This window comes from Nipponia nippon, unplaced genomic scaffold, assembly GCF_047370975.1.
Source record: "Nipponia nippon isolate SJK-2023a ecotype South Korea unplaced genomic scaffold, ASM4737097v1 scaffold_1, whole genome shotgun sequence".
NCBI classification, from domain to species: domain Eukaryota; kingdom Metazoa; phylum Chordata; class Aves; order Pelecaniformes; family Threskiornithidae; genus Nipponia; species Nipponia nippon.
The window spans coordinates 141,717,220-141,741,786 of NW_028262290.1; the positions used below are offsets into that span (position 1 = coordinate 141,717,220).

Consider the following 24,567-nt stretch of genomic DNA (forward strand, 5'->3'; position numbering starts at 1 on the left):
AAGCGGATCCGCCGAGCCGTGGGAGGGAGCGGGGCGGGGACGGGGCGGAGCGGGACGCGTCTCGGGCGCGGGGCCTGGGCGCCGAGCGCGGCGAGAGGATGCGGCGGGGGAGGCGACCGCCGGCACCACCGAGGAAGGCAAGGGAAGGGGGGGGCGAGCGGGGCCGGGGCGCTGCCCCTCGCCCCGGTGGGGCGGACCCGGGGACGCGAGAGCCTTTCCCGCTCCGCGGGGCTGCGGCGTGAGCACCCCCCGGGGGGGGCCGGTGCCCGGCCGGCTCCTGGGCGCGACCGGGAAAGTTCGGGGGGCGTTTCCCGGCCGTGAGGCGCAGGGCGGCTGCCGCCTGAGCGGGAGGTACCGGCGGCGCGGGGCTGCTTCCCGCCCGTCGTGCGCCTCTGTCGGCGGCCAGCTCCCTCCCTGGCAGCGGTCGCGCCGTGCCGAGACGAGGCAGCGCTGCCGCTCCCTGTGCGGGGCCTGCGCTCGGCGGGGCGGGCGCGGCGGCCTCCCTCGCGGGGGCGGCGGGGCCGTGTGTCCCCGCCCGCCGCCCCCTGCCTCGTCGCGGCGGGTCCCGCTGCCGAAGGTGCCGTCGGGCGGTGGCGTGGGAGGCGGGGAGGGCCGGCGGCGCCGGGAGGAGGCCGGCCGTGGCGTGTGCTCTAGACCTGCGTCCCTCGGGACGGGGACGCGTTGTGGGCAGCTGGATTTGGTTAGGGGCAGTTCACTGGCGGTGCCGTCGCAGCTGGTCATCGTTGTTGTCACATCCTCGCAGCCCCACTCTGCTTCGTCCTCTGGTTTTGTTTTCTGGAGTCCTGTCACAGCTCTCGGGGCTGCTTCCCAGGCATCCGCGCCCCACTCTGGATTTCGTGCGGAGTGCTGGCTGAGGGAGGTCACCCACGGCTTATTCACCTGCCATTGCCTGCCACCCAGGTGGCCCGGCCCTGCCTGTGTGGGCTCCCTCCACACAAGCCTGTGGCCCAAACCCAGTATATCCCAGTACTTGTAAGGAAGCCCAGGGAGCATGCCTTTCCCAGCTGCCCATAAGGGATGGTTGTTTCTTGTTCCTTTCAAAACTATTTAATATCCCAAAGCATGAGCTCTCACAAGTCAGCGCATTCCTTATTTAATGTTTCTAGATGCTGCTGTAATGTAAATCAATAGATGTTTCTATTCAGATATTACTGTTCAAGTACCACCATTAAATCATCTAACTAATGTATTTGTCTAACTGAAAGTGAAAATGTGCATGCTGTTATTTATGTTGGGTTTTTTTTTTAATATGTTTTCAGGTAGTCTGATCCCAGCAAAAATACTGGACTAAGGGCATGGGAATCTGAAGACCTCCGTTTCTCCTAGAAGAGGTGAAGAGGCTAGAAACAGTAAAGTTAAAAATCTTTGTGGTGGGATTAATCTGCAAAAAGCATGTGCTTACTGATGATATGGAATGAAAGGGGGTTTGTTTGCAGATGAAGAAAGTGATCACCTGGAAGGTGCTAATGGCCAGACATGACCTCCTTTCTCAAGTCTGATACGTGAAGTGATTTAGCCTTAGGAGGTTTTCCCTATCGTTTTAAGAAAATTTTATGATTATAGGAATTGTCCCTTTGGGTTAAACAGAAGGGTGAGCAAAGTTTTATCTTAAATCTAAAAACTTCTGTCCACTTTTTGCAAAAACTGAAGATGTATTCCTTTCAGAAGCTCTGTGTTTGAATGAATTGTACACCAGTTTGCAGCCCCACTGAAGTAAAACTAAGTAAATTAATCTGTATTATAGTTCATTTTTATCAGTTTTGTTACTTGGGCTGTAGGCAAGACTGTGTTCTACTTCCTATGGGGGACAGGGGGAATGAAAATCAGGTATTTTCTTGAAATCCCTGTGGAACTCATAGAAATGCAGTACTTTATCGTAGCACATTTTATAAATTACAGTGCTTGTCGCTCGAGAATGGTTTTCTTTTTCAATTTCGTATATTTTTCAGAGTCCTAAAATTCTTCGGCCTTTTGCCTGGCTTGCAAAATGGGGAAGGTAGTTACAAAGTGGAAAAAATATACATTATTTTTATTTTAAAAGTGGGTTAGAGAATGAGATTATTTGTATTAAATCTGTGCAATGTAGGATTCTCCCCTTTCATGAAAGGAAGCAGAATTATATCAGCCATTGGTATTTCTCCAGTTGAAGAACAATAAATGAATAATGCAAAGAATCAGTGGATATAATTACTGCATCCTGAAGCTTAACGTGCTGTTGGATTTTTTTTTCTTTTTTCAACGGAACCTTTACTTCCTGTTTATTCATTGTTTCCAGTGACAACATAAGCAGGAGAGATGGGAAACCCAGAAAACATTGGAGATGCATATGTTGCTGTGATTCGTCCAAAAAATACTGCTAGCCTGAATTCTCGGGAATATCGAGCTAAATCCTATGAAGTAAAACTATTTAATTTTTTTATTTATTAAAATTTTTTAAAATAATAAGTTATAGTAAATATATAATATAGCAGAAGAGAAAATATGACAATAATACTGCTTAAATAATGTCTTTGTATGTCATATACTTACTATGCATTGCCCCGTCCTTACGGTATTGGAACACTTTATGCTTTTGTAATATCTGTGTGTTTCATGTCATTTCAAGGCCTTTTGCCCGCGGGCTGCTCAGTCCAAGGGTGCAGCCTTGTATTATTCTCTTTAACCTTACTGTTATGGAGGTCATTCTGACTTCACCGTCCTGCTCCTCCACATAGAATACTTCCTGAATTTTGTTACTACTTTTACAGTGGTACAATAAATACAAAAGGAAAAAAAAAGTGTTCTGTACTTGTTTCAGTTGTGCTTAAACTCTTTTGGTTTCATTATTGTTTGAAAGATTTTGTTGCTTGAAGTTCCCATTGAAGGCCAAAAGAAAAAAAGAAAGAAAGTTTTATTGGAAACTAAACTGCAGGGAGGCACCGAGATAACCCAGAGCATCTTGGATTATGTATTAGAAGCCACCAAACCAATTTCACCAGCCAATCAAGGTATTAAAGGTAAAAACATTTTAATCTGCTTTATTGTTGATAGCTCTATAAAAATATTTTAAAAATTTAATGGGCATGGAAAGGCTGTGCAAAAGCGTGAGCGTGAAATTAGTTTAAAAAAAGAAGGCATGTTTTGACGTTCATCAAAAAAACCCAAGCCAACTATACAGCTAAAACCTTTAATTTACCTTTGTTTCCCTTTACGTTCCAACTCTATAAAATGCTTACTAAAAGATGTTTATTAAGTGAAACGTTGCCTGTCTGTACTACTACTTCACCTCAAATTGAGATTTATAGCTAAACTTCTGGTAAATCAGATTGAAGTGGCTTTTTCATCCTTAATTTCAGCTAAAACTTGACTTGAACTAGTGAAGTGATCGCTTCTAAAGTCTGTTCTAAAGCCAGCATTGTTCAGTAGACAGTATCTACATGAAAATATTTCTGGCACAACTGTATCACTTACAGATACAATTTCATTAGTATATTTTCTTTTTCATTGTTGTTGCATAGCTGGTCTAGCAAACCACCTCACTCTTGTGCTGACAAAAATTGTTTTAGCCAGCATATTTCATTTCCAGATTAGTATAAACTATACTGACTAAAGCACTTTTTTTTCCGTGTACCTCATCTGTGCTTTTTAAGTATACTGGTAATACTGGGAAGGTTGTCAGTGCGGACAAGACAATGCAGCACTAACAATTTAGAAAAGGAATAGCTGGTGGCGTGGTAAAGTGTTGCAGGTGGCAATAACTGGAGTTGGATGGACTTAATAAAGCTAGTTGAGCAGCAAATATGAAATAACATAATAGCATTAATACACATTGAGGAATGCCTAGTAAAAGCAAAAACTGTCTGCGTCTTACACAGTTTACGGAGTTTTAAATTGACTCAAACAGAGGGCCCAAACATTAATATGCACAGTTTAGTGTGGCCGCTGCTGAAATACGCAGCTGAGGTCAGAAAAGCAACAAAATGCTGAATTCTGTAAGGGTGGAAGGGAGGATAAGATGGAAAATACTGTCCTGCCACTACATGAATAAGGCATTCACTTTAACATGGAATACAGCATGCAGCTGTGGTTTCCCATTTCAAAAATAATCTTGTTTAACTTAAAGGTAGGTGGTTTTGGGGGGTGAATGCTACAAAAAATCAGGGATATAGAAAAGTTGCTATGAAAAAAGGGCTACAGTCATGTAATTTTTCATGTTAATGGGTATATACATACTTATGTTCTTTTTTTCATATGTATTTAGATTTTCTTAGCTTGCTTTAAATTATAGCTTGTAATAATAATAATTTTTCTTCCTAGAAATTACAAAGATTGAGTCTGGTAAGCTTTCAGATAGCCAACTCTAGATTGTTTGTTTGTTTCTTTCTTTTGTTGGTTAATTAATTATTTGGGGTTTTTTTAATACTGTGCTAGGAAAGCGCGTAGTGTTAATGAAGAAGTTTCCTCTTGATGGAGAGAAGGCAGGCCAGGAGGCATCGCTTTACATTGTTCCAACTGTTGTGAAAGGTAACGTTGAGCATAATTTCTGAAGTTGCACCCATTTTAGCAACAGTTCATTTGAGGGTTTATTAAGAATTTTTATGAATATGTTATATGGCTTTTTCTGTATTTGATCATTAAAAGTTGCATTCAGGTGGCAACCTCTCTCTGAATACTTTAAAACTTGAAAAAGTTACTTAAAATTAAGGAAACCCCCCCCTTGTTTTTAATGTATTACCTTTGTTTCTGTAATGATAGCACACTTCTGTTTTAAGCTGTATTTGTTCACTTGATTATATTTCAAAACATGTGCATTAACTTGTATAGAACTTACTGAATGAAAGTGTAAGACATCCTATTCAGTTCAGTGTTATTTGCTCAGAGAAGAATGCTTACTGAAGTCTGTTAACAGTTTTGTTTGAATAAGGAATGGTGAATAAAGTCTTTAGAAGGCAAAGTAAATTGCTTGTCAGGAAAGTATTTTTAAAAAAAGCCTGAAGTAAATGTCTCTGTGCTTTTGGGGAAACTCCTTCATTTTTGCCTTACTGATAGGCCTTAAGGATAAAAACTGTCAAATGAATACCATTGTGGAGTTACCAATAGCAATAAATACCTCTTCTAGTCCTGAGTCCTATTCTTTTTTTTTTTTCTGGCAACAGTATACAATTAATATTAATTGTTCAGATGAAGCCGATCACACTGATGGAATAGTAACTGAACACTTTAAGTTTTTTAAGGCTACCCTGTTGAGTTGTGAATTGTTATTTAAGGATTGTATGTAATTTAAAAAAAATGAAGTTACTCTAGTCTAAAGTTAGAATATGCTCTCAGGAGTGTGTAACTACAAAAAATGTAGAGGGGAAAATAAGATGATTCTTCTCATCGATGTGTCTTCAGAGTATGTTTCTTTTTTAGATAATACGAAATATGCATACAGTCCTGGATGCCCTGTGTTCTACTGTTTACAAGACATCATGAGAGTCTGCAGTGAATCCAGCACCCATTTTGCTACGCTTACTGCAAGAATGTTAATTGCCTTGGATAAGTAAGAAATGACATCAGTAAAAATAGATTAAAATAGAAGATAAACAAGATAATTTGTAGATGTAGCACGTAGTTTTTATAGCATTCTTGTGATTAAGAAGGAAATCATTGTGATATTATGTTATTTTCTTCATGTTTATCAGAAACGGAAACCTTGACAACGTATTTCTAAATCTTTTAAATTTTTTTTGCAAACTGAAGAATGTTGTGCTTACATAAATCAAGTGGCTTTTTGGAAGTTCTTGCTCACAGTGAAGATTTTGTAAAACCATATAAAATACTAATGATTAATCTTCTATAAGTGACATAATTGCCATTTGTAAGAGTATTTGCCAGAGTGGAGTAAAAATATCCTGTTAATTGTATACCATTATGATTTGCATTTAAATTAACCCCCCGTTTACAAAGGGAGTGTATATTCCTCAGCCATACAAATTTATTTGCAGTAGGGAATTAACTTTCAGAAAGATGATTGGTTGTTTAGGCACCTTTACAGTAGTTTGAAAATTGAATATGTGAGCAGTTTTTTGTTCTTTTTTCATGTACCCTTAACAAAGAAATATCGGACCTACTTACGTATGAACTTATTTCCCTTAATAAAGTTAGGTGAAACTCCTGGCTAACGTGAAAAATTCTAAGTTACAGGCTATTACCTAAAAAGGTTCCCTGTGTAGGGTTTTTACAGTTTATTAGTAGAGTCATAATATTTCCATGTATACCATTGTGCCAGTTGTTACATTTTTTGCTACTTATTGAGTGTCTTCAGACTCTAAGCTCTGCTTAAGATGTTTTACCAGCCTTACAGTTGTGAGAGAAGCCTTGTAAGTACAGCAGAAAATAGTTTATGTTGATTATTCCTTATGTACATAATCTGAAACGACACTTTTCAAAGGTTCAAGCTGCCCTAACTAATTTATCTGCCGAGTGTTTAGAGAAAATCCCTGAAAATACCTCAGAGAGGCAAGAGGGTGTTTACAGCACGATGATCACAATTTTACAGTCCTCCTTCCCAGCAGGGCTATAAGTAAGTGAAGAGAACACGGCTTTTGCAGCACATGATAGCTTGGATCTGGGACTTAAAAATCCAGGCCTAAGCATATGCATTGAACTGCAGGCCATGTTCTCCCATCCTTACACATGGTTCTGGGACAGACAAGATCCAAGCAGTCTGTCAGTGGAGCTATCTTTCCAAAGGATGTACTTATCTTTTTTCTATATTTCCCGGCTAAATCACTAAATGGAATTTATTGTGTTCCAGCAAAGTACGTGTTTATCTCAAGCTTGTGAGAAAGCATGTGCAGAAACCTTAAATACAAACCTGGCTTTAGACCCTTAGTTACAATGTGCCCCAATCAACATAACACGAAAATAATTTAGCAGTTCAGTGAAAATATATTTATCCAAAAATCCTGAGCCCTGTGTTATATTGCATATGTGGCAGGAAAAAATGCAGCAGGTGTACAGTGCTGACTTTCCCCTCTAGCTCAGAGTAATAGGGCTCTAAAGCCCTTCTGTACTGTTAGTAGGAGTGCACTTAGAAGAAAATAACCTTCAGCACAGCTTTGTGAAAAGGCAGGTGGTAGCCTATATGAAAGAGACTTGGCAGTTTGGAAACTACCGAGGGACCTTCTGATTTTTTTGCCTTTTCCTACCTCTTCCTAATGAAACACATGAGTTAGAAGGCTTAAGTCAGCACAGATACTGAAACTTCAGCTCACCCTTAAACAAACTGCTTTAAGTTTCAAAATTTGTATGTTGAGAGTAGTAATACTGATAAACTGAAAGTAAACGAAATGGTGACATATTGGTGTGGTTAAGTGTTTTGGCTATGACCAATGTTACTCTTACCTTAGCTTATAATTTCCTTTTCTTTGAGAGTTTGCATCCGCAAGAAATGTGTTTGAGCATTAAATGAAACATTTGCTTAACTATATTTGGTTAAAAAATTTCATGTTTGGGGATTTAGTGCTATATAATTGGCTGTGCATGTTATAAGTAATATTATTTTTTTAATCAAAATGTGTGATTATCATACATACACCCCTTTATCCAACAAAATAATGGACAGGCATGACCAAAATAGTCCTTTTCTACCTGAAAATGAATAACTTGCCCTTTTTCTCCTGCAGGTGGTTGGATGAACGGCACACCCAGTCTCACTCCATCCCAGCTTTATTCAGACCATCTCCTCTTGAGAGAATTAAAACAAATGTAATCAACCCTGCTTATGCTATAGAACCTGGTCAGACAGAGAGCTCGTTACACATGGGTTATACTGCCCTGGAAATAAAGAGTAAAATGCTGGCATTGGAGAAAGCAGATATGTGTATCTATAATCCCTTGTTTGGGTCTGACCTTCAGTATACCAATAGGGTAAGAATTGTATTTTCATTTTATATTTGTGAAGCATACATACATTTTCATTTTACAATTCATTCATTTATTTGATATGAGTGTGTGCTTTATGTTTAATATAATCAGATTTCTTTATTGCACACTTACTGCTAAATGGTTTTTCAAATCCTCACACTTGAACACCATTCTCTTTAATTATGAAATGTTACTATCGTAACTTGGGTTTCAAGAGAATACCCGGCCTGGATGGGGGATTATTTAGCCAAATCTCAGTGAGATATTTTTTCAGTTGTGTTAAATTCTGTCTTCACAGGTTGACAAAGTGGTAATAAATCCATACTTTGGCCTTGGAGCGCCAGACTATTCAAAGATTCAGATTCCTAAAAGAGAAAAGTGGCAACGTAGCATGAGCAGTGTCACAGAGGACAAGTATTACGTTTCATACCCTTTTCTTTAACAGATAATTTTGTTTTGTTATATTACAGTAGTACTTGGTAGACTTGGTCAGAATGAGATTCTTATTACTTTAAGGCTTTACTGTATAAATACATATTTAAAAAAAATATATTTGAAGTCTCTAAGTACTGAAACAACAATTAAAGTACAGATCAAGAAAGGTTTAAATTATAAACATTAGGGAAGCCTTTCTTAGCATAATGAATACAGCTGTGGCTTGACTACTGCATGATGAAAATACTAGTTGTATGAATACTGTCACATTTTAGCTGCATGAGCTTCATTTTTATTCTTCATGTAGATCTATAGTTAGTACTGTGTTAGTAATTTAAAAAAAAGTCAATGTTCTCAACTATTGAAATATTTCTGAACTGTGTTTTCCCTCTGTTTCTCCTTTTAATTCATAGGGAACACCAGTGGGTAGATGATTTCCCTCTTCACCGCAGTGCTTGTGAAGGCGACTCTGATTTACTAAGCCACCTTCTGGATAAAAAGTTTTCTGTTAATCAGTTAGATAGTGATCACTGGGCACCTATCCATTATGCATGCTGGTGAGTCAGATAAATAGTTTTGCCAATTAAATGCATTCTTGCTATCATGATTCTTCAGTGCTAATCATTTCTGTAATTTATCATACAGACTCAAAAATGAGAAATCAAAAAAAATCTAGACTTTTTTACACTTTGACTCTAATATATGTTAGTGTTAACCTTCTGAAGAGAAAGATTGCTTCAGGTTTTGAAATAATTTCAATCTGAATGGTTTCAGAGGAGTCCAGGTGCGGAGATCATATCATCAAACACTATTCTATTGCCTCTTATATTTGTCCTGAAGCATCTGTTCTAATTCCGGTTGAAGACACTGAGTCTAATTTAGTGTGGTAACTTTTACAGTCTTTATTGGTTAAAGGCTGTGAGCAGGTTTACAGCACAGCCATAGCTGAGCCGAGCATGTTTTGGTGATGGTCAGGCTTTGAGTAGGAAGCTGGACTAGGTGATCTACGGAGTTCAACTCTGACTACAACTCTGTGATGGTTTAATCTGTAAGTGCTTGAGAGCTTTCCTCAATTGTTGTAAAAATGCTTTTGTTTTATCTTTATGCAAGTTAGTCTTCTGTATTTGTAGTAGTGTCTGACAATATGAATAACATGGAAATCAAACTTGGTTTTAAAAAAACAACTTACTTGATTTTTAGTGTTTCTTAGAAAGTTTGCATAAACACTGTACACAAGATTTACCAGTTATCAGTGTCAGGCTTAAGAGCCGTCAGGATCCACCTGCATGACAATCAGAAGCTTTACTCTGATTCTCACACTTTTTTTTTTTTTCCCTGGCAAGGCTGAACTTTATTTTGCCATGACTGAATTGCTACAACTACCCAAACCTAGGTAGTTTAAAGCAAGGTACGGTTTGTCTGTAATGAATCCAATAAATGGTTACTAGACCAATGGTTATCAAAGAAGTGCAGAACTGATACTAATTTCTACAAACAATGATCCATTGTCTTTCATGTAATTTCAAAGCTAAAAACTCTTTGAGCATGGAAATATACTTTTCCATATTTAGGACTATCTGAAAAAAGATTTTATTTTACATTTGCTGTGTCTGTTCTCCTTTAAACCTGTCTGCAGGTATGGAAAAGTTGAAGCCACTCGTATGCTGTTGGAGAAAGGCAAATGCAATCCAAATCTTTTGAACGGCCAACTTAGCTCTCCTCTTCATTTTGCTGCTGGAGGTGGGCATGCTGAAATAGTACAAATTCTATTAAATCATCCAGAAATTGACAGAGTAAGTTCTATTTTTCTATAGGAATAGCAGTTTTAGCAACAGTTTCTAGCTTGTGTATGTGAAATATTTTGTGTCCAGATCACAATGTGTAAACACAATGATCCTGTTGAGAGATTACCAAAAAATGGTTAAATGTTTTTCATTACCTCTACTTTTCCCATTGTATATCAATTAAATGTTTGAACTCTAGGATCAAGGATTTTAATGATCTCAAAAAATGTGTAAATGTTCACCTATCTCCAGTGAAAACAATGTATTATCAGTGTTTCTGTTTATGTTTGTAGCACATTACTGATCAACAAGGAAGATCTCCACTGAATGTCTGTGAAGAGAACAAACAAAATGAGTGGGAAGAAGCTGCAAAACTGCTGAAGGAAGCCATAAATAAACCTGTATGAGTTTATTTTCTAAATAGTTGAATAAAGTTTATATTTAATTTACACATAAACTTGTAGAAGGCTAGGCTCACTTATAGCTGTTACTGGAAATGTGCAGTATACTGAAATTGTAGGTGTAAATATTGATGAACTGACATTTTGTCTCTTTAAATCTTTCTGTCTATATTTATGAGATTCCTCTCATCCTGAAGTAGATTTAAAACTAGCCAGATGATATAAAGTCACTTGTTTCCTTTCTTTGACTTCAGATGCAACTTGTTATCTCTGTAGGTAGGTGGCAGTAAATCTGTCAATTTTTCAAGATGTTTTAAATTATCTTCATTTCACTCTATATGAATAAATCTTCCAAAATAATTCCCTCCTTCATTTTAGGGATCTTATTACGCAGTTGATCAAAAGGCAGGTGTGTGTCTAATGACTCTAAAAGACTAAAGCACACATTTTAAGTAGATTTCACAGCATAAGAAGTGATATTATGTTGTCACTTATTGCTATTGAATTAATACAGCAAAATAAAAAAACCAATAGAAATTACTGCAATAGGAGTCATAGTGACTACTGCAGCAAAAATAGACTGATATTTTCCATTTCAGCCTCATTTTCAGTCAGTTGTCATTTTCCAAGGCATTAATGTTTTTTTCCAGAAGTTTTTAGGAACTCAGTTCTTGACGACTAAGTAGATTTGAAGAGGGGAGATAACAAATTCCTGTAACTTTTTTATTCAAGCAGCTGAAACATTTAACCTGTTAGAGACATGAAAACAAGAGGTTTCATTGATTAATGCTTGTGCGTATATGCTTTAAGCACCGGATTTACATTTAAGTACATCTTTCAAGAGGCATACTCTCGGCCCACATTCAATTCAGTGAAAGCTATGGGAGTTCTGAAGAGGAAAATGATTTATTAGTAGTAATATTATGGAAGTGCTAAAAGGTCTTACTGAGATGGTATTCTTATTGTACTGAGGTCTGTGTAAAGGGTGGTGCTTCCCTCTGAAAAATAAGTCTTTTTAGTATAGACTAATGAGGGGAATAATTCATAACCTGCCAGTAATAGTGAGGTGGACATTTTGGGATGCGCATAGGCAGTTAAACCCAAATCCCTCGGGGAACTTCTGAATGCTTATTTGCCTTTGAGTTCAACAGGAGTGAAGTCCTCAAAATATCAGTAAGATCTTTCTTGGACTTATTGTGGTAAAAAGCACACTATAAGAACTTGCATAGGACATAGAAATCATAGAATCGTTAAGGTTGGCAAAGACCCTTAAGATCATCGAGTCCAACCGTTAACCTACCACTGCCAAGTCCACCACTAAACCATGTCCTCAAGTACCACGTCTACCCGTCTTTTAAATGCCTCCAGGGATGGAGACTCAACCACTTCCCTGGGCAGCCAGTTCCAGTATGGAACAAGCAGTTTTGATAAATAGTAAATATGCAGGAGTTGTAAATATGCAATGTTCTTTTTCTCAACAGTATGGATGTTGCTGAATTATGGTAAAATTGCTTTTCTCTTCAGAAGCACCAACAGAAAGGATTTTAACAAGTTCTTTGTTCAATATGTTTAAATTTTTATGTAGTATGAAAAGGCACGAATTTATCGTATGGATGGGTCATACCGCTCTGTCGAGTTGAAACACGGAAACAATACTACTGTACAGCAGATAATGGAGGGGATGCGTTTGTCTCAAGAAACTCAGCAGTACTTCACTATCTGGATCTGTTCTGAGAACCTCAGTAAGTAACAAGGAAGATTGTTATACTTGAGACTTTATCATAGTTTTTTTTATTTCTGCTTGCCTTTAGAAAAAAAAATACTTTCTTAGGAAAACAGGAAACAAGCTCTCTGACAGTTCTGTATTAACTGCTTTCTATCAACTTTTGAAAGCCATCCTTCAGGAGTTAATTTGTATCTAGACTGTTAATACACTTTGCCCCTGCCAGAGACTCTGTAATCCCTGTAGGTCTCATTCTTTGTATCTTTTGCATAGGGAGTGAAACCAATTTTTCCATTTCCTCTGCTTAAGCTTTCCTCCAGTAGATCAACTCCCAGCCTTTACAAACTGATGTCTCCAAACTCTGCTTTCAGAGCTATAGAGAGCTTCTCCATTTTAGCCATCATTTTGGGTACCCCCAATATGTCTGACCCTGTATCACTGTGGCATTTAGAATGTATTTCATCTAGGAAGATGAGGCTAGTCCAGATTGCCTTTCTGTTACGGGGCACCTTTGCTGTCATAGTCCTTACTGCTAACTTACCCTGATTTTAGTGGTATTTTTCTTCCCAGAGTATCTGAAATTGGATGCATGTAGTTGTTTTTACCAATGTTTAATGTATTTAAAACTCGTAATTAAAGCAAAGCTGATTAATGTTTTTTCATTAGGTCCTTTAATCATATGAGTTTTCATGTGCTTTGCACCAAAATGACTTCTGATAAACAAGTTTTCAGATGTATTTAGTGGGAGGGAATTCTGAGGCAAAATGTCATTATTACATTTGCTGTATTTTTTGGTATTTCTGATCTAAATAAAAGGTATATTATAGTTGTAGTTTAAGATAGGTAGCAAAAGATAAATAGAATCATGAAAGAGTCAATGATTGTGATTGTGTTTTGTCAGAAAACATGGTAAACTACTGCTGCAACAAGATAGCTATGGGACCCATTATAATGGATTTACAAAGCACAATTCAGGTCTGGTAGGATACTGTGGTGACAGTACCATTAACAGGGAAGCCTTGCATTTTAAACTTTATTGTTGTCAATCTTCCACTTCAGTGACATTGTTACTTTTTTTTTTAATATATAAATTTTATCTATAAATATTGTAGGAAATCTTTTGTTCATTCACTTTAAATCATTTTTTCCCAGTGTCATGCCATTTGCCTTTTTACTTTGCTGTATGCCACATGACTACTGTAACCCTCAGTTAAACATAGAAGTTAATGTCTAGAAGAAAAGGAAGTGTTTGAGTGTTGAAGTCTTGCTGCTTCTGCCCTCTCGAGATATGTATATCATGTTTTACTCAAATCATTGAAGTATTACCCTTGCATTTGAGGGGAAGAGCTCACTGATACATTGTTTTAAAAACAAGTAATTCTCTAGATATTTAGCCTAAGTTTGAAAATTAGTCAGCTTCTGATTTATGGCAAACAGCTAATGGACAAGTTTCATTATAAAATGTATTTCTTGCAGTTTGTGTACAACTGTAAAGAGCATAGTTTTCTTGTTTGTAGGACAGATAATGTTTTTCTGTGTTTGACTGTAAGGTGGGCAAGTTGAATTAATAGATTATTCTCAGTGAAAAGATGTGGCACTATAACATGTCCTTTGAAGTTTTTTCATATAATGAGAAATGTCACAGTGTAAAAGCCAGAGCAGTGAGTGAGGATGAGGCAGATACAGCCTTCTAGTTTCTCACTACTAGAAAACAGCCAAGCAATAATCACAAGAACAGGCAGGGTAAGTGAAGGAGCGTAACTGAAGGTATGGACTCTAGTACATAGTAGGACTGTAGTCGAAAGCTCTCTATTGATTTCTCAGCTCTCATATACACAGGAGAACATGAAACATTCAATGACTGTAGTCTGTTAAGAATCAAGACATTTTACAGATTAAAAAAAAAAGTCTGTTCTGAAAAGTTTATGGTTTATATATATCCAAAAATGGCAAATACATTTATAAGATAAGCTATATCTGTATTTTTCTGTCAGATATAAGATTATTGGACTTTATTTCTGTCATAATAATTGAGACAACAGTCTCTAATGTTTTATTATTGTGTTTATAAGGTCTGTCTTGGTATTCCATTAAATTTTTAAATACAACTTCACTCTTGAGAGGCTGAAAATAACAAAGGTTCGTTGCTAGTGCATTTAATGAATTGATGCTGAGAGTTTTGTCAATAAATCCATATTTTGAAAACCTTTTATATATAGCAATTTAGTAAACATAGCGGAAAATGTTTGTTAAAGAGTCCTCAGTTTCAGATACTCTGGTTTTGGTGCAGCATTTAATCATATATATATATGTGCGTGTGTGCGCGCACGCGCATGCTGGGTTATTCTGTTTATTTATAAACAAAACCTTTTATTGTTCAGGCCTCCAACTGAAGCCGTACCACAAGCCTTTGCAGCATATTCGGGACTGGCCTGAAATATTCACTGAACTGACAAACTTGGATCCTCAAAGGGAAACTTCACAGCTTTTCCTGAGAAGAGATGTGAGACTTCCACTGGAAATTGAAAAAAAGGTCTGCAGCTGGAAGTGATAGCATGAAATCATGGTCAGAGTCAGAACACTGTGACCATCAACATTCAGTGTGTTTAATGACTCTAGTAATTTCCAAACTTATTTCAACTGGACCTCTCCTTTTCTGTAACAGTTTGAGTCTTCAGGTTCTTCCCTCCCTCCCTCCCTCCCTCTCTCTCTCTCATTTCTCACCTTTCCAACAGTTTGGTTTATCATAAGTCTATGTGCCTCAGTCTCTATCTGTCTGTCATAGAGCTAAAAACAACCTGCCCAGTTTTCTTTCTCTTCCTTGTGCTGTGATTTTCCAGATACTTAATTGGTCAATTTTAATGGGATTATTCAAACATTATTCAAAATGGATTCATGGGGGAAAAAAACCACAGATGTTAGTACTTCTGTGAACCTTTTGATTGGGCATGATGCGCTAGTTACCTTTAATTTGTAAGTGTGTTAGATCAGTGAAGTCTTAATGAATTAAGTCAGTAAAAATATGTCATTTTTTTCAATTACAAAGCATTACTAAAATGTACACTTCAGTCAGGATCACACCTTTGTCTTCTGTCTCTGAATCGGTGAGAAATTATATTTATTGTTTCTAAGCTCATTTTTTTTTTACAAAGAAATCATATTATTTAAATCTTTTTAACAGATTGAGGATCCGTTGGCTATTCTTATCCTTTTTGATGAAGCCAGATATAATTTACTGAAAGGTTTCTATACATCACCTGATGCCAAGCTGATCACACTGGCAAGTCTGCTTCTACAAATAGTCTATGGAAATTATGAGAGCAAGAAACATAAACAGGGCTTTCTAAAGTAAGTATGTGTGTTTAAAACTTAAAATTATGGTTTCAGGTGAAATATTTTTAGATAGCACTTATTATGGAACTCTTAAATTTTAGGTATGATTTATTTATTATTTTTCTCCATCACTGAGCTCTAGTTCAGAGTAATCACATAGGCCTCGTAGCATTAATAGAAGCTGGACATGGGGTCTGAAAAATATATTAATCTTAATTATTGCAGTCCCAGGCAGGGGGCTGGGGGTTCTGTATTCTGTAAGTCTATACTGACATATAATAATACCAAAATGAGTAACAGTATTCATGTGAGTGAAGGGTTTTGACAGGACTGAGACTTTGGACAATGCTGAAGAAACCTCTTACTGTGTCCAGTTAGACCAACTTCTGGGATTGGCTTTCCTCCCTCTTTGAAGAAGACAGACCATGCAGAGACATTATTTCTGTTCCCTCATTTGTATGTGAACTGCTATACTAAATTGATCAGAGACACAGCACCAGTAGGGCTCTGCCAGATGGTGCTTTTCTCTCCCCTTCTCTGCGTGCCAGCACAACAGTAGCTGAGCTGTTCCGGGATATGGCTTTTTCCTCCCACGTACATTTCTACAGCAGTATCTGAGCACATCAGGATTCCAGTTCTCTTGTGTGCACCTTCACTCCACCCCTTACCGTCTCCACCTCAATTCATTCATGTAACAGCAGCTGTGCTGTTCCGGAATGCTGCTATACTTCTCATCTCCTCTCATTCACAGCATCAACTGAGCTGTCTTGACTTGCCTTTTTTTTTTGTTGTATTCTCCACCATCAGTAAATCAGGGTGCATTTTCTGCTACGGTTACGCTGATGTAAATGTGGGCTGCCTCTGAAAGGGCTGGCTGTACTGGCTGCGCTTGTTTGTTCCTATCTCTTCATTCTGTTAGGTGTAGAGACTGTACCATTACAGAGTAAGCTAAGTGAATGAGCTCCCTGACTGGAAAACTTTTGGGTGCGCTGTTCAGTAGGTTCAGCTGTTGACCCATCTTGTCCTGCAGTTGCACAGTTGGTAGATTGAGCATAAGGAGAATTGGTTTTGAGTGGGACTGCCCACACCTGCAGGAGTGTACAGTTAAATGCAACTGGGTTTAATACGAAACTGCCCCTGCTGAATCCCAGCAGCTGCAGGGCAGTGTTCTTTCCACACTGGGGCAGATGAGCAATGTGGCTATGACCTCATCATGCTCAATGGAATTGTTTTGACTCTGTAGACAGGACTACTTGGAAAGACAGTTTGGGCCAGATAGAAGAGCCTTGTAGGCATTTGGGCATGCTTTCCATCCATACTCAAACAAAGATATTGGAAAATATCTCTGTTCTTCAGACAGATGAAAAGATTTATATTCTGAACTTTTTTGTAGCAGACATAAATGTTTATCAAAAGACATGTAATTTAAAAATTATATCCAGGCTGTTGTTTGTATGAGTGTATCCTTCACCTTAAAGATCTGGATGCATTGTCCTGTGCAGGGTTTTTGATTGGTAGATCATATGTGCAGTTACTGACAATATAGTTTAAAAATGACTATATAGTGTCAAAAACCTAGTAATGCAACATAGATTAATTGTGAGTAGAAACAAACTAGCAAAGGCTTCCTTTTACTGTTTGTTGTTTGGTTGTGGGTTTTTTAAAGGCACTTTATGTACATAGCTTCACTTTCATACCATGTACTATCTAACTTTCATGTGGAAATTAATGGGCCAAGTCCTTGGTGGTGCTGAATACAAGAGTGAAGGGAAGAGCACCTATAAGCTGCCATCTTTTCTGAGTATGTAATATTCTGGTATAAATGACTGTTAGTATATCATTTTGGCTTCTGAACTGGAATTCACCAAACTGGTCTGTAATCAAGTAAGAGTCGTGTTCTGCTGGCATTTTCTCTCTGTGCCATGTCCATGATGCATGACACGAAGCGTATAACACAAAGCTGGATCTCCGTTAACTGAGAATTACGCTATATCTTAGGAAGCCTTAGCTTATGTTTCAGGAATGCTTCTCACCTGATGAGGCGAGATGGAGTAGGAGCTGACTGTCTAGCTCAATATGTGACTCGAAGATACAAACTGGCAGACGTTGTTTTTTCTCCTTACTTTGTTTAGTGAAGAAAAACTTTTTTCTGCTTTGTTTTTCTCTTAGTGAAGAAAATCTAAAATCGATAGTACCAATCACTAAACTAAAAAGTAAAGCTCCTCACTGGACAAACAGGATACTTCACGAATACAAGGTGAGATAAATAATCAAATAGTAGAAAATCCTGTCTTAAACATTTTTTGACTGCTTGGTTCTCGGTTAATGAACAAAAATACTGGTATATAAAGCTGGAAATGTATATGTTCTGAATTTTTGGGATGGGTTGTTGGAATGCTGTTTTTCTTGTACAGTTACGGTTGATCTGTTTGTTAGAAGTAAATGTAATTGACATCTGTTCATTCATCTTCAGTGTTAACTGTGTATTGGGGATACTGCCAATTCAGGCATACATGTAAAAAAATCGACTTTGACTTATATTTTCACATCTGCTTGTAGCGATAGATCCACAAAGTCCTTTTTGCCAGTGTAACTTGTATGTTAGGGATCTGATAGTGCTGCTGATGCACGCGTGCGCACACACACAAACTCCCTTTGACTACAGCAGTTAATTGAACAAAATTTTTAAATGCGGACCTGGGCTGTTTCTGTAAAAGACATCTAACTGAAGGACTATGGATTCCAAATGGGGTAAGAGGCACCTGAAGGTTAAATTAGTGAACTTCATAAAAAATTGTGGAAAAAGTGAGGTGTGTCAGAACTGTACTGGCTAACATGCATCACTAAAGGTAGCTGGCAGGAAACACTGCAGAGGCACCCAGGGAATGTTTCCAGGCCTTGCCCCTCTTTTGAGGTAAGGTTACTCAATCATACACTTTCTCTTGGCCTACACCTTTTTTTGTCAGAAACCAGCAGATCATTCCTGTTCTTTGTAATACAGGTGAAGGAGGGGATTTCTAAGATGATGGTATAGCAGAGGGCACAGCAGAGTAGTCTCTACTCTTTCTTGTAGCAGATAATATGTACGAATGAGCATAGCTTTCTGGAGTTCTGCTTTTAGGCCATTATTTTGGGGTGTGGGGTATGGGAGAAGGGGAAAGGAGTTTCAATCTTTTGTTCCAAAAACATTAATATATTTTACATTTTTAAAATGGTGGTGTAGAATTCAGATAAGCTGTAATGCAGGGTGTGGATCCAAAGAGGTTGGTCCCATCCACCGCACCCGCAGTCATGGCCCCCTCACTGTTGAAGACTTGTGTTCTCTTGTGCCTTCTCATCTCATGTGCGGCCCAGCCAAGTTTTTTGTTTGTTAGGGTACTTTACATCAGTCTCTTTTGAGGTGGGAACACTCTAATGATCCTTTGTTGTGACTGTTTCACTCTACTGAAGAGGAAGAAGCAGAAGCCTGTCTCATTCTGAATGAGGGCTCCACTAAAGAAAGGAAATCTGCACCTCTCTTTTGCTCAGAAAAGAAAAAATCCATGATTTTGGGGGGGAGGTACTTGCTCATCTTACCATGCCTCACTGGGTTGGACCCCTTAAAGGAGGAAGAATGCTTAGATTTAAGGATGGTGATACATTTAGTATCAGATGGGTGCATGCTTCTGAGAGGGGCACAACTCGGGTGCCCTGCAGGGGTTAGCTGTCTGTGGCTCAGATTTCTGAGGCTGGTACAGGCATCTGCTCTCTGCCTCCGACTCTTTTGGCATTTGAGCCTTTCTGTGGTTAGATGTAGATGTAGGCAGACGGTGGCTGGGAAAGCACTTTGGGAACAGCAGCTTAGTGGGAATTCCACTAAATACTGTTTTTTCTTCAAATAACCACAACTATTTGGGAATACTTGTTGATTGCCATTGTTCCTTTATTTCTAGAATCTTAGCACCAGTGAAGGTGTAAGTAAAGAGATGCATCACCTTCAGCGCATGTTCTTGCAGAATTGCTGGGAAATTCCTACTTACGGAGCAGCTTTTTTCACAGGACAGATATTCACCAAAGCAAGTTCAAGTAGCCATAAAGTCATCAAAGTGTATGTAGGAGTAAATGTAAAAGGGCTGCACCTCCTCAACATGGAAACAAAGGTCAGCTTAAGTGAACTGCCAATGATAACTGTTAAGCTTAATTCTTTTCTCTTAAATTCTTTGTGCTAGTAGTCATTTCACATCTGACTGTTTGGTTAAACTTGACTGTGACGACTTCCAAGATTTTAAGATCTTTATAAGGTGCTACTAATAGAAAGCCTTGTATTTTTCCACTGGACTGCTTTATAAGCTACAACTAGATTGTGGAATGTACTGTTCTAAGTCAGAATCCTGTCTAAGTGAACTAAGGAAAGTTCAGTTTATAAGTATGGAGAGTATTTTCTGAGTGACAGTTTCCTACATTTCATTGTAGGCTTTACTCCTCAGCCTAAAGTATGGTTGCTTTATGTGGCAGCTGGGAGATGGAGATACATGTTTTCAAATCCACAGTCTGGAAAACAAAATGAGCTTTATTGTGCATACCAAACAGGTAAGCATTGTTATTTTTCATCCTTTATGTTAAATTATTTTTTCCTAAACTAGATACATGCCTCTTCTCTCTTGAGATTGGCCACCCTTGTACAGTATAAAAGAAGCCCAAGCCAAGCCCCTACAAAAATGATCTTAAAACTTTCTTTTTAATATTTCAGAATATTTGCTTGTTTTCTTAGCATGCGAAGCCTTTAGGATTCAAAATACATAGAAGGCATCTGTAATCATTAGGGTAAACTTTTTTTTTTTTAATTGAAATTGTTGCATATGCCCAGTCCCTCAGACTCTAAGGATAATTCCAAATGTGATGAGAATCACAGAGATATTTGCTATCACAACTAGCAGAGTTTGAGACTGGATAAAACTGGGGATCTGTGAAGGCAGTGTTATGAAGCAACTTCACTGCAATTGCTACCAGCAACTTTTGGTAGTGTTTGTGGATGTCTGATGGAAAATGCATGTTTTACCCATAGTCTGCATCAGCGGTAATATGCCATGTTAAAATGTGTTGTGACAAAACTACAGCTTTGAGTATCTTGCATACTTCGACAGTAGTTGCTTTTGATTCTTATATATTAAGGTGGTTATAAGGGAAGTGATTGAATATTTTTGAAAAACACTTTCTGATATCTGAGAAGAATGTAGGTTTTATTTTCCTTATTTCTAAAATGATGCAACTTCTAACTTACTATCTGCTTGCATTTGTCATATACTTAAGTTAATTGTGTCATAATTCTGAAATGCTGACAAAATTTAATTGTATACCTTTATATAGGCAGGTCTCGTCGTAAAACTTTTGATGAAATTAAATGGCCAGTTAATGCCAAGTGAAAGAAATGAATGATGGAAATGAACAGTAGTTACAAAACAGCATCTTATGGCTAAGCAAAAACCAACTTATTTCTCAACACAGCAGAAGACTTCCATGTATACGAATTTTACCCAATAGAAAAGTCCATTTGTACAGTTTTTTAACTTTGTACAGAAGCTGCATGGTTTATTTTTTTAAAAAAACTATACAACATGTCTATTCTTTTTATAAATATTTTTGTGTTTTATATATAAGCTATTGTAGGGCTTGAGTTTAACCAGTAAAGCTGATGAAATGTAAATGGTTTACTGAGTTAGAGGAGCATGAATCAAGTAAGGCTTTTGTTCCCAGAGGACTATGGGACTACCAGTGCCACTAAACAAGTTCAGTTAACCTATTTACCTTTCGTGTCATTCTGTGGAACATCAAGGAGGTTGTATATATTACAGTATTTTGTAGGCACTATTTTTAAGATACTGTTGATAAGTATGCTTAAAAGACCAGTTGGACCTTTGAGCAACTACTTTTGATAAACTCTTGTTTTATTTGGTTTCTGACAAACGTTATAGCTGGCTTTATTTTTACTCTTAACTTTGTCATACTTTGTATTCATATTTATTCTAAAATGTTGCATGAGGATGTCAAAAGGGAAATACTATAAATTCAGAAGCCATATTAAATGTTTAGCATGCTTGTTTTTTTAAAAAAAATGGATTTTTACTTTTGCTGTGCAATATAAAATGTGTATATGGAGAAGGGGGAGATACAGATTTACAAATTAATCTTACTCAGAGGACTTCAGAAAGTTTAATAAATCTTACCCTGGATTGCAACACATCTGCGGTAACAAAAACTCATATAGGAGGTACTAAGTTATTTCTGTTAAACTAATTTTCCTACTCATTACTTCAGTTTCTTCAGGCTACAAGCAGTGCAGGATGCAGGAATGAAGATTTATAATGCAAGAAACTCAGATACATTTTGTGAGCATTACGCCTGCTCTTTACGGAGTCAGGACTGGGTCTCAATGAGTTGGGTCTGAAGTGTAAGGTGGGACCCTATGCAGTCTGAAACATATCCTTGTATGTTAAAATAGTATCCATAACACAAATCTTTAAAATTTCTGGTTGTATTTCAGGGTTTTAAGTGCACTTGACTATTTCTTCCTTGTAAACTGCATGCTAAGACAGTGTGCAATATTTTGTAAAAAAGTTTAAAAAAAAAATTAGCACTTGCCTCTAACTTTTCAAATAAAAGTTAAAATGAATGTTAGGAACTGTGCTGTTGTGTAGTAACTTTACTCATACCTTACTAAGTGCAGTTTAAGAAATTAAAGTAGTAAGCAGTTAAAAAAAGTGAACAGGAGACATATTTTGTAATCTTCTTAGGAAGCTATACTTTTCTACTTCACTGGCATAAATAACAGTTAATCTTCATGGATTGTTATATTTTATTTAAGGTAAACAGTGCAACAGTCAGGTCCTTCATAGTGCATCCTTGATCTCACCTGGCACTGGTATCAGAAATACACTTCTCTACATAGCACTTTGTTAGAAAACTAGAAAAATGTTAAAATGTGTGTCAGCTGCATATTTAACAATAGTATTAATATGCCTTATTGCTGTATAGTTCTTTCTGCTAAATTCTTATTTATTACAACCTAATAAATTCTTTGCAACAAGTCATGTTTGTTGTTTTTATTACTGCAGCCAGCGTCAAAGTGCCATCAAGTGTCTTACCAAGCAGGTGTTATTTCCAAAGACCAGTATTTTGTAACAGGCTCATCTTTGCAAGGTACGAAGGGAGATCATCAGAGAGGATCACAGGGAGAGTGCCATTGTGACTACAAATTAAGGGAGCGCACCTTGGAAACCACTCAGGGTATTCATGAGGAAAACTGGAAACTCTTGGTCACGGCAAACCAGAAGGTTGCAGATGTTGCGTGTCAGTGGAGTTGTTAAGTAGTGAATGCCCGGTTACGCAGTCCTACCAGGCTTGTGGCACCTGGGTACGTAGGAGTTTTCAGCTGTGTTGCCGTGACGAGGAAGGTGAGTACAATCTTTTCATCTGAAAGTGGAGAAATGTAAAATCGGAACAGAGAGAAATGCAACACTGTAGAGACAGACCACTAGTAACAATCCTCCTATCTGTACCAAAGGAAAAAAAAAATTAAAATGAGCTGCAAGAATGGCAAGTCTGAAAATTATGCCTTTGTAAGCAAGAGATATTCAGCTCGACTCCTATAGCTTATCTAACCAGCACTTTTTAAAAAAGTGGGTAACTGTATAGCTGACGAAGCAAGGATTTGCAAGTAGCATACTCCAGCCAGACACAGTAAGGCAAAAGAATAACTGAAAACTTAGAACTGTGAAAAACAGGCACAGTTTTATCAAGCGGAATAATGAACCGTCAGGCTAGCATGCTGACCTGAGGACTGTTCACCTCAGTGCAGGCCTCGCTAGGAGCCAGGAGCGCACCCATCGGCTACTGGGTGCCCTTTGCAGTGGTGAGGCGCGGCCGCATGACTTGAGGTTGACCGACAGGCCCAACCGCGGCAAAACCCAAATCGCCCACAAATCGGTCCCCGGCCTTAAATTTACAGACTCTCTTACGGCTCCGGCTCCAGCCCCGCGCCGGGGCCGGGGGGCCGAGCGGCGGCCCAGCCTCCCTCAGCGCCCCCCCCGCCCTCCTGCGGCGCCCGGGGAGGGGGAGGCGCCCTTGGTTGCCGCCCAACGGCGGACGCCCTGAGGGGAGCGGCGGGGCGGGGGAGGCCGCGCCGTGTCGCCAGCGGCGGGGCTTGGTGTGGCGGCGGGTGCCGAGGTGGGGTTCCGGCCTCCCTTCTCCCCGGCGGCAGCTGTCCGAGTGCAGGGGCTGGTTCTGCCGGCGGCACCGGGAAGGCAGCGGCTTGTGCGAGAGGAAGGCCTTGGTCCTGAGGGAGACGCCTCACGCAGCCCAGAGGGCCTCCTGCTGCTGCTCTGGCGACAGGGAGAACTTAGTCTGTAAAGGCAGGGGGTTCCCTACCGTTGTTAGCTCGCAGCTAGATACGCTTCAGAAAATATGCCGTTACTGAAAAATTGCAGGTACAGGCTCAACAGAAACAACGTACGTGCTTTGCAAAGGTTCCACTTGACCTTAAAGCTTTTTTATTAATATGTGGTAAGGATATTATAATAATTCTGTACAACTTTACCCCATCAGCAGAAAGACCTGGATTAAAAGAACTAGGAAAAAATGTAGATCTGTTTGAGGGCTTGTGTTTGAAGACTTACAACATAAGACGGTATAAATCTGTCTAAGGGGAGAGGAAAAGACCAACTAATACCTTTGGTTTGTCAACTGGCAGTCAAGTGAGGTTGTGAAAATACTGTTTATGATGATACATCACTAGCGCAAGAGAACAAAAGTTTAACATAATAAATTAAAGCTGGAAGAACATGCAAACAGGGCTCCAGAGAACTGTGGAATGGCCCCTAAGCTGAGCAGTGTCTTGTTCGAGATGGGTCAGGCTATTCTGGGAAATGTCAAGCAACAAATCACACATTTGTGATGTACGTTTTGTGATCTGTAATCTATTGTCTGGAAAAACAAGGTATTAAAG

General features: G+C 38.7%; 1 protein-coding gene across 2 annotated transcripts; it reads left to right on the forward strand.

Moving 5' to 3' along the window:
- The first annotated feature begins 16 nt into the window (after window positions 1-16).
- KRIT1 (KRIT1 ankyrin repeat containing) lies at window positions 17-22,654 on the forward strand. Of its 2 annotated transcripts, none has more exons than XM_087775108.1 (18): window positions 17-137; window positions 1,281-1,352; window positions 2,297-2,418; window positions 2,858-3,017; window positions 4,432-4,524; window positions 5,413-5,542; window positions 7,671-7,914; window positions 8,210-8,325; window positions 8,760-8,903; window positions 9,983-10,139; window positions 10,424-10,531; window positions 12,117-12,273; window positions 14,636-14,787; window positions 15,436-15,602; window positions 17,757-17,844; window positions 19,520-19,726; window positions 20,040-20,156; window positions 20,934-22,654. In XM_087775108.1, exons 3-18 carry the CDS (start codon window positions 2,317-2,319, stop codon window positions 21,000-21,002), a joined length of 2,211 nt encoding a protein of 736 aa, XP_087631234.1. In that variant the 5' UTR covers window positions 17-137; window positions 1,281-1,352; window positions 2,297-2,316; the 3' UTR covers window positions 21,003-22,654. The 2 variants fall into 2 exon arrangements, with proteins under 2 accessions (XP_087631234.1, XP_087631244.1); XM_087775118.1 differs by having other exon boundaries at window positions 21,882-22,654.
- Window positions 22,655-24,567: the final 1,913 nt, after the last annotated feature.

Bases quoted from the DNA above. Each gene is read 5' to 3' on its own strand.
- KRIT1 (XM_087775108.1), top strand. From the start codon at position 2,317: ATGGGAAACCCAGAAAACATTGGAGATGCATATGTTGCTGTGATTCGT. The intron at 10,140-10,423 runs GTAAGTTCTATT...TTATGTTTGTAG, and splicing joins ATCATCCAGAAATTGACAGA to CACATTACTGATCAACAAGG. The intron at 15,603-17,756 runs GTAAGTATGTGT...TTTTTCTCTTAG, and splicing joins CATAAACAGGGCTTTCTAAA to TGAAGAAAATCTAAAATCGA.